Source organism: Theobroma cacao, chromosome 3 (assembly GCF_053813885.1).
Source record: "Theobroma cacao isolate CCN51 chromosome 3, ASM5381388v1, whole genome shotgun sequence".
NCBI classification, from domain to species: Eukaryota; Viridiplantae; Streptophyta; class Magnoliopsida; order Malvales; family Malvaceae; genus Theobroma; species Theobroma cacao.
The window spans coordinates 34,792,382-34,805,760 of NC_142641.1; the positions used below are offsets into that span (position 1 = coordinate 34,792,382).

General features: G+C 35.2%; 1 protein-coding gene across 1 annotated transcript; it reads left to right on the plus strand.

The window, feature by feature from the left end:
• The first annotated feature begins 88 nt into the window (after positions 1–88).
• LOC148763760 (uncharacterized) lies at positions 89–12,028 on the plus strand. The gene is made up of 11 exons (XM_088804560.1): positions 89–378; positions 1,302–3,013; positions 4,184–4,260; positions 4,801–4,925; positions 5,250–5,414; positions 5,515–5,699; positions 6,082–6,132; positions 6,994–7,035; positions 9,426–9,709; positions 10,401–10,628; positions 11,229–12,028. The coding sequence occupies exons 2-11, from the start codon at positions 1,363–1,365 to the stop codon at positions 11,655–11,657; spliced, it is 3,237 nt and encodes a 1,078-aa protein (XP_088660686.1). The 5' UTR covers positions 89–378; positions 1,302–1,362; the 3' UTR covers positions 11,658–12,028.
• The last annotated feature ends 1,351 nt before the right edge of the window (positions 12,029–13,379 follow it).

Here is a 13,379-nt window from a genome sequence, read left to right on the forward strand (position 1 = left end):
CTATCCCACTTAAACTACAGTTGAAAGACGTTCAGCTATTAAAGAATTAGTTTGAGGTAGGAACATGGATTTAACTTCCAATTTTTCTTTCCTGGTATCCATCATGGATCTTAAACAAACAAGAAAGCCACCCCTCTACATCGTACCTAATGGCTGAAAATAAAACGACCGTATACATAACTAATGCAAAATAAACAAAATCCCCAAGCCAGGTTCCCATCATCCCTTTCTCTGCCCACTTTCCAGCAAACTGATCCTGTGCTAGCAGCATTCAGAAAGAACTAAAAGCATCCAACCAGATAGCGTGCTTTATTGAAAAAAAACCCAAATCTCATCTCCAATTAAAGTTCTTCTGCTTTTGGTCAACCAAATTTACAGGTGAGTTTACTATTTCTCTCTAGTTTCTTCATCTCTTTCTGATCACTTTATATTGTGAGCATTTAAACGTGCCATAAGCTCTTCATTTTGATTTGTGTTAGGCTTAATCAATTAATCTTTATCGTTGTAGAACATAAGATGATTCAGTAAAAAAGTAAACGATATGCATGCATGCATGTTATAAATCTTTAGATTACCAAAAAATCAACTGATGTTCGAGAGTGCTATACATGCGTTTTCAATGTTCTGATAATTTATTTTTTCGTATTATTATTATAATATTTATTCTTTTTCTTCTTTTTATTCCAAATATAATTGATCATGTATTTTTGGAAAGAAAAATAGAAGAAGAACGAGAAAAACAGATGCACGATATATACATATTTGTTGTTGTTGTGCGTCCATAGTTGTAAAGATTAAAGTTCCAGAAATAACCATTTAAATTCATTAAAATTATTTTTACTTTTTTCACTTTTTTTTGATGGGCTGAAAACATTTCATTTCTTTAACTTGGCAAAGATACACCCAGAAAGGAGGGCAGTGAACTTGTCACATTATTCTTAAATTTCTAATTTAGGCAAGTTATTGTCTACGCTTTCCATTAAACTCTATAATTGAATGTCACTGCAATGTTAGCATTTTTTCCCTTGATGCTAACATAGAAGCAAAAAATAAAAGTTAATTTTTGTGAAATTAAGGAAAGATAAAAAGGAAAGAAAATTAGGAAATGTTATGATAATAATCATTAAAATTTTATGAAAATCATCGCACCAAATTAAAATATACAATGAAGGAGATTATATCTCTTAAGTAATTAACATATATCTTTAATTTCTTAATTGCTCGAAGATTATCTGGTCGATATACATAATGAAGGAGACTATATTATATTCTTCAAAGTGTAATTGATGCTTAACGAACAGGGTATTTTGTGAGGGAAGATGTTTTGGAAATTGGAACCGCCAGAGAAATTTATGTAGTGGCATGCATACTTCAACCAGAATGCAGCAATCTGTTCTCAATGAAAGTGGCTCAGGATTGACCCAGCTACAAAAGGAAGAAGTATGGGCAGGCAAAAGGGTGCATTTCATGAATGATAATAAAGTGTCTGAGCTACCACCATCTCCAAATTGCCCTTCACTGATTGAGTTGTATTTGCAATGGAATTATGAGCTGACAGCTATTCCTCCCTTATTCTTCCAGCGCATCGCTCTTCTCCAAGTATTAGATTTGTCCCACACTAGCATCAAATGTTTGCCAAAGTCTCTTCCCAAGTTGGTTGCACTAAAAAAACTCTTGTTACGGCGTTGTCAACTCTTCATGGAGCTATCACCTCTGGTTGGAAAACTTAGTAATCTTGAGGAGCTTGATCTTGATGAAACTCAAATCATGGATATGCCTAGAGAGATTGGCAAGCTACTCAAGTTAAGACATTTGAGAGTATCATTTTATCAAATATGTGGCAAAAAGAAGTCAAAATTAAACATTGTGATTCACCCTGAGACAATATCAAATCTCTCCCAACTAACCCTATTAAGCATTGATGTGAACCCGACAGACAAGAGATGGGATGATTCTGTGGAAGCAGTTGTGAAGGAAGTATGCAACTCAAAAACATTGATGACTCTTAGCTTGTACCTGCCGAAATTCCAACTTTTAGATTGTATATCATCGTTATATCCTTCATTGTCAGGCTTTAGATTTATTGTTGGCCATCATAAAAGGAGAATCATATCTCGTGTACCTCGTGAAGTTGAAGCAGAATTCAGAAATTGGGACAAATGCTTGAAGTTTGTGAATGGTGAAAACATCCCAATTGAAATAAAAGGGGTACTAAAATATTCTACTTCATTTTTCTTGGACCAGCATGCAACCGCTCTAAATCTATCTGAATTTGGGATTGAGAATATGAAGAGGCTAAAATTTTGCTTGTTGGTAGACTGTAATAAGATGGAAACCATCATTGACGGCGAGAGGCATTATGATGGGAATGAAGATGATCCATCGGAATCTGACCCAAGTCCTGTGGAAAATGTGCTTGAGTCCCTGGAGTATTTGAGCATTTATTACATGGAGAATTTAGGGAGTATTTGGAGAGGAACAAGTCACTATGGATGCATGTCTAAGCTAAAATTCCTAGCACTGCATACCTGCCCTCGGCTGATTAATATTTTCTCTCATACTTTGCTTGGAAATTTTGTCAACTTGGAAGAGTTTATTCTTGAGGACTGCCCTCTAGTCACCAGCCTGGTAAGCCATGCATCTGTCAAGCCAATGATGGCAGATAAATTTCTCCCAAGTTTGAAAAGATTGCTGCTTCTTTACCTTCCTGAACTGGTCAGCATTTCTTATGGACTACTAATTGCACCAAAATTAGAAACCATAGGCTTTTATAATTGCCCAAAGCTTAAAAGCATATCAAAAATGGAATTGTCAAGCAAAACTTTGAAGATAATCAAAGGAGAACTTCAGTGGTGGGAAGATATGAAGTGGAATGAAGCAGAGTGGGGAAACCGGCCAGATTATCTAGTGCATATCTTTTCCCCTATCGACAAAGAGAAAGATGTGATGACCCAATTGGCAGAAGATGGAGATCTATTTGAAGCCACAATGCAAAATGAAGGCCAACAGCTAGGTAATATATGTTTTGATCCTTTCTTTTATCTTTTTATTCGTTGTCTACATTATTTGCAAATGTTTGATATCAGTTCAGTGAGATAAATTTACTGAGTACTTGAACTTTTTCTCTTTTTTGGATAGTTGAGTATACTATCCAAAGAAAAGCAGGCAAGCCCTGCTACAAATAGTACAAACTGCAAAAGCAGGAAACAAAAAGGCCTCTGAGAAGATTTAACCTGTTAAACATCCTTTCATTTACTCGTCAATTCATCCAAAGTTCAGTATTAATAGGACCTCTAGAAATATTTTGAAGTCCACAGATCCTGAACCTAACAACTGCGAAGAAGTTCAGCTCAAGTCTTTTGCGTGATGCCAAAAATCCTGCAATTTGTGTCTAAACAAACAGTATGAATGTATGCACTCCAAGCAAGTTGCAGAGTAACCAAGATGAAAGGCTTCCCTTTCAGTCTTTGCTTCGCCCAATGAAATTCAGTGGTCCACCCACTTTCTAGGCTTTGAAAACAACTTAAGTGAAGAACTTGAGTCAAAACTTGCTTTGAGAAATCACAAGGAAAAAACAGATGATCCCTGGACTCCTCAACATGATTACAAAAAATGCACAAGAATTCATGTGAGGAGGACCTGTTCCCAAGAACTAATCCTCTTTTTAGTTGGCAGCCTATCTAGTAGACCCATCCAGAAAATGATTGCATGCCTGTGAATATGGTATTTAAACCATAATCTATGCCCATTACTTTCTTGTGCTTGTGTCAAATAGCTACCTAGGTTCTGTTGGAAATGCTCTATGATATCTAAATATATATATTCCACACCTTTTTCAATTTTGTTCTCTTTAAAGTCATGCTCTTACGATAAAAAGATAAAAAAGGTTGAATCAAGTCTAAGTTAATCATGATCACAATATGAAAAAAGTGCCCTCATCTTCACTCACTCATCTCATTAGCAAATATTCTACATGTTATACATATCTCCAACTTAAAAAAAAAAATTTTTGCTGATGACTAGTGAGAAGTGAAAATTTTAATGTTGCACATTTGAAAATTGGTAGATGATGAAAAGTTGCTTGAAGTTTCAACACGATCATGGAGGCCACTGGTCAGGTGATTTTCCTTTGTGACTCTTGTGAGACAATTTTTTCTTATTTTTGTTGTCTTTAACTTTGTAGGCAATTGCGGTTCATTACTGTCAGATTACATGGAGGAGACAGTAACTGGAACAGATGTGACAGAGTCAATTTCTTCGGTATGCATGCTTCCATCCACTCCATGGACCGAGTTACATACTATATATCAATATACAGAGCAACCAAACAGAGCATAGCTTTGTCTTAAACTCCCTTGTTTTGTTTCTATAAATCTTATTCAATATATTCAACTTCAGCAACTGAACTATTTTGGTTTTGTTTTTCTCAATTCAAAATATATTTTTGAATACGTGTATTTTAATGAATTTTTTGTTATCTAGATTACTTTTTTTCTTTTAAAAAAGAAACTGTATAAATCTCAAATATACATATGAACCTGCCCCATACAAATATATATATTGCTTGAGCCTTCAACCTATTGGGGACAAGGCTAAGGAACATTTGAAGAAAGAGTTATCTGCTAATAACACAAGTAGATAACTATGCAATACAGCCAAGCAGCAAGAATTTTGTGATATTTTGGTCCAAGTCCAGGGTTGATCCCTCATATTGAGGCCAATCTAGCTGACATAAGGTAGAACTTATTGTGATCAGCGTTGATTGCCATTAACATTTCATTGGATTTGTTCAAATTTCAGGCACCAAAACAAGCATGGAGCTTTTCATCGGAGAAGAACAAAAGGCTAGAAGATGATTATTTTGATTTGGCTCCAGAAACCGGTGATGTAGACGATGATGAAGATGGACCTAAGGACAAAAGATGGTCAGTTAAGCTTTCCTTTTGATGCAGTCTATGAAGTAGGCATTGTTGTTCTTTATTGATACTTGGTACTATATAAGCATTTTTACCTGACAGTAGTGCTTCTCACTCCCTTAAACCAGAATGGCTGCTTTGCTATGTTTGAGGACCCCATTCCGCCAATGTAAAACACTTTTAAATGTCTTTCAGTCTTTATACAAAAATGAAAGTAAACTTCTGGAAATCAATTATGCAAGTGGTTTGGTCAAATATGATTTGGCTTATGGGTTGCAAAAATAAATGTTCTATGAAAGTGTGTGTTTTAATGGAGTGGTTTTTTTCTTACAGGAACTGTACTGAGAATGAAAACAAGGGTGTCATAGGTTTTGCAAGCAAAATTGTTAGTGGGGATAGAACTGAATTTCGAAAAAAAACCAACATGGAAATACTTGAAGATGGTTATAGATGGAGGAAATATCGAACAAAGATAATTAAGGGAAATCCCCACCCGAGGTGATTACTTCACCTAATATTGTTTAGAGGTTCAGAAGTTGCTAAAAAGTTTTGTTGATTTAATTATTCCTTTTTTCGTGACTTCATCCACTCTGTATAGAAACTACTACAAATGTTTGACGAGGGGTTGTCCAGTGAAGAAAATGGTTGCCCGAGACTCCCAAGATACGAGCTTTTTGGTCCTCACCTACGAAGGGATTCATAACCATGAGCAGCCTTTTTTCAAGGTGTTGAATAACGTGGAAGATGCTGCTGAGGCAGCTAAGACTATCAGCCCTACAAAAGGTGGAGAGGCACTTGATCATTCATTGAATGAGCCTTAAAACTTGCATTAATACGAATGATTTTATCCTTTCTTTTGTCATTATAAGTTGATGGTTAATATCTAAATCAGCAAATTCGTGGGGCATATTCTAAATCATGTTGTAGTTTACAACAAATACATCATCATTTATTAATGTATATGTGTAATATGTCTGTATATAATGCTTAGGGGGAGATCAGATATAAATCTGAAAAAAAGAATAAAATGAATGATATCAGATAATGTAGTCCTATCATAGAGAGGTCATTAGGTGAAGGAATGTGCTCCAGTGTATTCAATGCCTAAAAAAAAGGTTGTTTGAGAAGAACTGTTACTAATGTCTGGTGCATTTGAAATTGGCAGGTTACAGAGATGTATTGGAAGCATCAATACAAGATAAAGGTCTACATTCTGGTAATTAATTCTTTTGAACCTTAAGGCTTCTAATTTTTGGCTGTCAACTTATATCAAGATGTGAAAACACAAGGTATCTCTGAATGATGAACATCAATTTCTTGCAATATGAATTTCCCATGTCATATTACAAGTTGATGGTTAATAACTATCCAAAAGGATGCATGCACCTGAATTTGTGTGGGGGCTGGACCATTATTGGACATTTTCAACAATAATAATTGAAGAAGAAAAGAAGAAAGTCCTTTGAACAATTATGATTGTTCAAGGAGTTATATTTGTTCAAAAAATTAAAATTTTCAAATAATTATGTTGGAAAACAGACAATTATATTTGTTGGAAAGTAGACAATTGAGTCTACTGGAAACAGACAGCTGTGTCTGTTGGAAGGAGGCATCTTTGCTTATAAACAGGAGACTCTGGTTTCTAAAGATGTATGAAAAAAGGAAAAAGAGAAACAATTTGCAATCATTCTCTCCATTTTCTTCAAATTCTTCTTAAATTTCTTCTATAGTGTTTTGCTACACAAAAACTTTATAGGAGTTTGATAATCTTATCAAATTTCAATGAGTGCTCAGTGGATTGATTTTGTCAATGCAAAATGCTGTAAATCACTAAGTTTCATTGTATTTTCAAGGTTTATACGTCAATAACTCTTTTGCACACTATTAGTGGGGGTGGATAAAACCTTAAGGAAAGTGACATAAATACATGCCTTGAAGCCATTTCTGTGTTCCAACATATATGTCGGTCCCAATACACTGATCATCATATATATATTGACACTTGCCTAGAATTATTTATCATAATTTTGTTGTTTATATCTCCTGTTGATGCATTTGAAATTGGCTGCAAATGCAGGTATTCCTGAAGCTTCAGTACGAGATGAATCCCAACAATCAGGTAATCGTTTAATTCGAGCTTTCACGAAGACGTTTTATTAGTATTTCCTAGTCTACTTTTTATAGACCAGTAATTGTTTTATTTTTTTTCTCAGTCAAATTATTTTATAAATATCACAAAGTGATACATAGAACCTTAGCATAAAGCCAAGTCATGGAAGGAGACGGTTCATATAATAAGAACTACTCAATACTAAGAATACGACCTAATTCAAACACCATATTCCTTTTAACAGCAGTTTCCATACCTTCTAAGCATAAAAATCAACCTTAGAATCCAACTTAAACAGAAAATATCTAAACCCAGCAAGGATAACATATCCTAATGACAACATAGAATCTGATTTGCTCCCGTGCTGCCAAACACAAAACCAAAGTCACCTAAAACACCAAGACACCGTTGCATTTAATTCCAAGACATGAAGCCTGCAATTTCCAAGCTGCATCATCCCTTGCAATAGACTCACGACTCCCCTGTAACCATATGAAGATAACCACGACACAACCCGCAACCACCACAACCTTTAGAAGAGACCCCCAATAAACCTCAACAAAACCAAAGAAATCAGTCACCATGTCACCCCATTATCTCACCCAGTAGTACCCAAATGAAAAAAAAAAAGCAACAGCCACCTCGTACCACCACCGACCAACGTACACTCCCATCACTCAGAACCTCATGTATAAGACCAAAGCAAAACAAACATCCCTTAACACCTCCAGGAAGCAGCCAAACATAGGATCAAAAGTAGCCGCCAACTACCACCCAAAGAAACACACAAGAGCACCAAAACTGTTGATCACCTTCTCTCATCCAAATAAGTTGTCAAACCTTGACTCAAGAAGCCAAAAAACCAAAGCATCCTAAAACTGAGAAGAGAGACATATCAATCATTAATAGTACCCTACTGTTTTTGAAGAACCTCTCATTCCCATAGCACAACCAAATCTCCAAATCTACCATTGGATGGACTTATCACCCATTCAATCGAATCAAACCCCCACAACCTTCCAAAAAAAAAAAAGAATACAATCCCCCTAAACCCACGGCACAAACAACATCGCAGTTACATTAATTAATTGATGTTTTAATCAGCATGAAGCATCTTTCAAAGCTTGCAAACTTTGGCACTTTCTTCCCCCATGCTCACAAAATCACCAAACAAAGCTGCAATTTCTTTGAAGGTCATTGGGCTCCTTGAATGAATTGGAACCCCTGAAATCACTAGCTAACATCTCCTTTTACCCCAATTAACATCCGTGCTCCAATCACAAAAATTACAGAGCCATTTTCCCAACCTTATCAAACCTTCAGTTCTGTGTTTCTCCATTAATTCTCAGTCTTTAAAGGACACCATAACTCTCTCTTCTGAAACCCTTCTTACCTCAGCGCCTCCAATTCCGTGTATTTTAATTGACTCATTATGGATTCAGGCTCATTAGAATCTAATTAGGTCCACCACTTTTGAGTTTTGAAGCCACTGAAGCATTTCTTCAGTAACCTGACCATCACACTTTTTGCAAGAGCCTCACAATGTCTTCAGTAATTGTTTTATTTTACTAACAAATTTTCTGAATATTTGTTGTCTTTGTTATTTTGACCAATAATTTTTTGTTTTTTAGCTATTACTGAGCAATTAATATCCTTTCTGGTAATGCAAAATACCTACTCCTAATAAATTCGATATAACAACTTGATGATTTTTATCTAAGACCCTGTGAAGTTCATTCGAATCTAAAAAATTTGTCCAATATATTGAAACTCAAACTTAACTCAACTTGGTTTAAAAAGAAAAAAAAAAATTAACAACTTGAATCCACTCAAACTTAAATCAGAACTGATCTATACTTAAAAATAGATTTGAATTTGAGATAACTTAAACTTTAAACAATTTGAATATGAAATGATCCAAACTTAAATGATCAAAAGGTTAATATGAAACTACTTAAGCTTAAATTAAGTATAATTTTACTTTTTAAATATTAATTTAATTAAAAATAATAAATATCTTTTACGATAATACATCATAAATAAAAAATTCTGTCTTTATATTTTTTTTTCATTTCACTCTTATGAAATAATGAAATATATAGTTAGAATAGATGAACAATAACATTAAAAAAAAGTAATCGACTTATTTAGTAATACGGTTTGCTGGATTTATAGTTTTGAATAGAGAAACTGAATAAGTAGATGAATGGAGTATAGATGATGCTTTCTTTTTTACCCCTTTTGCCCTTGGATGATCGGTATCCTTTAATCATTGCATAGAAATTCTCAAGAAGTGTCAATCAGTGTTCTGCATCGGCCCATAACTTGTTGAAAATAAAAGTTTGAATCTTCTTCACTCTTTCTAATTTCTGATGCAATCTTAAATAATGAGTTCACAGCTTCAAGGAACTCCAGGATGGTTAGTGAACTATCAAGGATGCGGCTTCAGGATGGATACGTCTCGTATCCATGGGAGAGGAGGATGCGGGATGTGCTATCAGTTCCAAACTCAAGCTGTTTTCTTTCTATTCTCCTCCTTCCAAAAGCTTCAGATCGAGTGGCTTCTCAATACAATGACTTGGAAGATACTTTTACTCGAGCAAATGCTTGGCTTAATGCATCGCAGGCCTCTGGGGTCCCCATTGTTTTCATGAATATCCAGACGGAATCTCTGCTTACTAAGGTACAGCCCTTAGCCTCAAAAGCTTTACAATACAAGCTGAAGTGAGTCAATATCTTCAATAGGAACATCAGAGTGTTGTTTCACCACTAAATTGAATGCCAATTTAGAGTTTACAGTGTTCTAAACGACATGTTACAGATTATTAAAAAACATAAAAAGCAACATGATGCATTAATAGCTATGCATTGTACATGGGATTACGGGACAGAATAGCTATTCCCAGTGAACCAAATGTGCACAGCGTAGATTCTGCATATTCAATATGTATACAGAATATTCCCTGCATATACAAGAAAGTAACAAACGATACTCCTAATTAAGTTGTTTAATCCCTCAATTGGATTCTTTGCATTCTTCATCATCATACCTTGTCATACATAAATTCTGAAAATTGCCATTGGTATAATTACCAAACATGAAGGTTGCCAAATTTGCTATAGTCCTTGTACGCTTAATGTTAAATTGATAGTATACAACCTTCGACACTATAGAGAGGTTTCATTCATGTGCTGTTCCATGGACATTAGTGGCCAAACACATATTTAACTCCGAGATATGTCACAAATGATAAATATCTTATACGTCTTCTATCCAGGAGTAACATTCTCTCAGGTGGACCATTTAGCAAAGATTGTTCATGTTCATGTGACCATTGAAACTGATTTTTTTTTTTCTTTGATTTTTGGAGCAGTTCTCTGGAGAGACTGCCTCATCTGCTGTAAATGCTGGGTCATTGTCTGATTTATCAAACCTAGCTAATGCAAGCCTGTATGGTTTTGAGGACTACCATGGGGTTGACATTGGAGTTGTTCGAGCAGTTCGTCTATGGTATGCTCCGCTTGCAGGAGAAATTCCAATTGAGATCAAACTAAAAGAAGATGATACAAAGCTTGGGTTTGCCATTAGCCGCACAGAAGAGGTATACTCTCTGATCTCCATGACTAAATTCACAAACATGTTTCTCATATATAACATCTTGATACTAATATATAACTTTAAAAGCTATAAAAAACAGGATAAGCAAAAACTTTGATCAATAGTTTAGCAAAATAGAAAGAAGAAGAAAGAAAGAAAGACATATTTCACTGATCTTGATCCAAACGAAAACATGATAACTGTTCATAATTTTTAAATTTGGTACATTTTCGTCCTTGTTTCCTATCAACTATTCGCTGATTTTAATTTTGCTTAAAGATGAATTTCACATTATTAATGGAAGAATATGATAAGAAGTGATAGGAACTCATACTTTTACTAAATAATTAAAATACTCGGAAAGGAAAATCAGTAAACTCTCAACTATAGTCACAAACTGGCATATGCCCTTATTTACAAGGGCACATAAAATATTAATACTATCTGGAGCTAGATTTATGAAAATAAAAAACAAGAGTTATAATGAAAATAGCCTTGAAGAGATTATACTAGGGGAGTTCTGGATATGCTGTACCCTATAGGTAAAGGTTAATATGAAGAAGTTTATCACATTATTTGCTTATTGTTTTGTCTGTAATAACAGGGATTCATCTATATTTCATCCGTTATGGATGATGATGAAAATGTGCCTTCAACGAGATCAGGACTCAGCAATCTCTACAAAGAATCAGTGAGTGCATCTAGGCTCCTGGTTGTCTCAAGATTGTCAAACCAGAAGGTTCTTCCATGGATGGTTTCTTCAACAGGAGCTGTTCGATGTTTTGATACTGTTTCCCTAAGCCAGAAGCTCTCACTACTCCGGCATGTGCACATGCCAATTCTTATGCATGTCTTTTTGTGGGATCAGTCAGTGGTTTCTCGAGGTTTTGGCAGTGCCAGGCTTCGAATTCCTTCTCCATCAGTGTTACCATTGCCACCTAAAGTTAGATTAGCACACCAACCCAATGATGACAATCAAATACTGCCTTTGCCACCTGAAGAGCCAAATGAGAGCATAGTCACAGGCGAGTAGCCAGAGGTCAGACTACAGCGAGATACTGTTGGTGTAAATGGGGTTTCGGTGGAATTCAAGGAACCGGCAAAATTGACTTCAAGGCGAGTCTTTCAATAGATGCTATCTTTAAAACTTATTTGTCCCCCACCACTCGGTATGCAAAAAAAAAATAATGCGAATAGCCTTAGAGATACAATGAAGCCAATGTCTAACTTCGTATTGCACTTTACGAGAGTAAACCGCTAGATATACTCGAGGGTTTGCAAAGTTGTTTGGCCTTAGAGCCTACTTTTTGTAGCAAGTAGATTATAAGGAATTTGGAAGTTTTTGTAGATGATGGGAACTTAAGTGTTTATGTTAAAAAAACACAACACTTTTCTTGGTCTTGATATTTCTGTATTTGCTTTGTGTTTGATTTTTGGTATGTCAAGGTGGTTAGTAAACAAGCCCTTTATATAGGCTTGAAAGTGTTTCTTCTTCAAGGATGTAGACACTTGTTTTAAAAAAATAAAAAATTAAAAAACCTTAAAATAAAAAAATGAAATAAGAAATAAAAAAAAAAAGAATGAATAGGAAAAGACTGAGCGTGTGCTCAGCCCGTTCTCCAGTCCATCATTATAGGGCATTAATGCCCTTGAAAGGTAGCCGGATTTAGGGAGGAGTGGTCACTTCCGGCTACCAACCCTTCTTGTTTGCCAAAGCCTTGTGAAATCATGCTTAGAAGAGCATGATTTCACTTCTGGATTGTCCAAATTTTTGGACAATCCAATTCTTAAAAAGGGGGCTTCGAACCGATCCGAGGGGGGGAGGGAAAAACAATTTTTCAGGACAAAAAAACCAGAGAGGATTCGGCAACCAAAAAACCCTAGAAAAGCCTAACCACCTGCAAATAAAAAAATCCTTAGTCTCTAGCAGCCAGAAGCCTCAATCCACAAATAAAAAAGATACCCAAAAAATACAAAAAATATCAAAAATCAATCATAAATACATAATGGGAAGAGGAGAGTAAAAGGGGTTTTTGAGGGATTTTTTTAAGGTAATTTTTAGAGGGATTTAGGGGTTTTTGTACTGCTGTTTTGGAGAGAGCTTGAGCTTTTTTTGGGTGAGCATGGGCTACCGTCGGCTAGTTTAAAGGAGACAGGATTTGGGTTTTCTGCTGTCGTCAGCTAGGGAGTGTAGGAGTTGGGGTATTTGCTGCCAGCCAAAAGAGAGGGTGCGGCTAGAAAGAGAAAAAGAAGGCAGAAAATGAAAGAAGGGAAAAGGGAGGTTTAAATACTTAGGGTTAGGAGTTTCAAAACGACGCCATTTTGGAAGGATTACAGTCTGCCAAACAAGCACCCAAAACGGTGCGCTTTGAACTCTGCCTTGTGGGCCTCAGGAAGTAGATCAGGCGTAGCAGATTTGGGCTTCCGTGGGTCATTGAGTTGGGCTAAACTAAGCCTAGAAAGGTAAAATCATTCTCTTTGGTTTGGGCTTGTTTCAATTGATTTTGGGTCTAACCCATTTTGTTAAATAAAATGTATTTTTTTATTATAATTTAAACCATATTAGGAAAGGTTATTTATATATATATATATATATATATATATATATATATATATAATATGAATGCTTATTTTAATGTTAGAAAAACAAAATAAAAAAAATAATGATAGTAATAATAAAAAAAACAATAGTAAAGATGCAAGGTTTAGAAGAACATATATATATATATAATAAGTAAATAAATAGTAAAAAAAT

Bases quoted from the DNA above. Each gene is read 5' to 3' on its own strand.
- LOC148763760 (XM_088804560.1), top strand. From the start codon at position 1,363: ATGCATACTTCAACCAGAATGCAGCAATCTGTTCTCAATGAAAGTGGC. The intron at 5,700-6,081 runs GTGGAGAGGCAC...TGAAATTGGCAG, and splicing joins GACTATCAGCCCTACAAAAG to GTTACAGAGATGTATTGGAA. The intron at 9,710-10,400 runs GTACAGCCCTTA...TTTTTGGAGCAG, and splicing joins CGGAATCTCTGCTTACTAAG to TTCTCTGGAGAGACTGCCTC.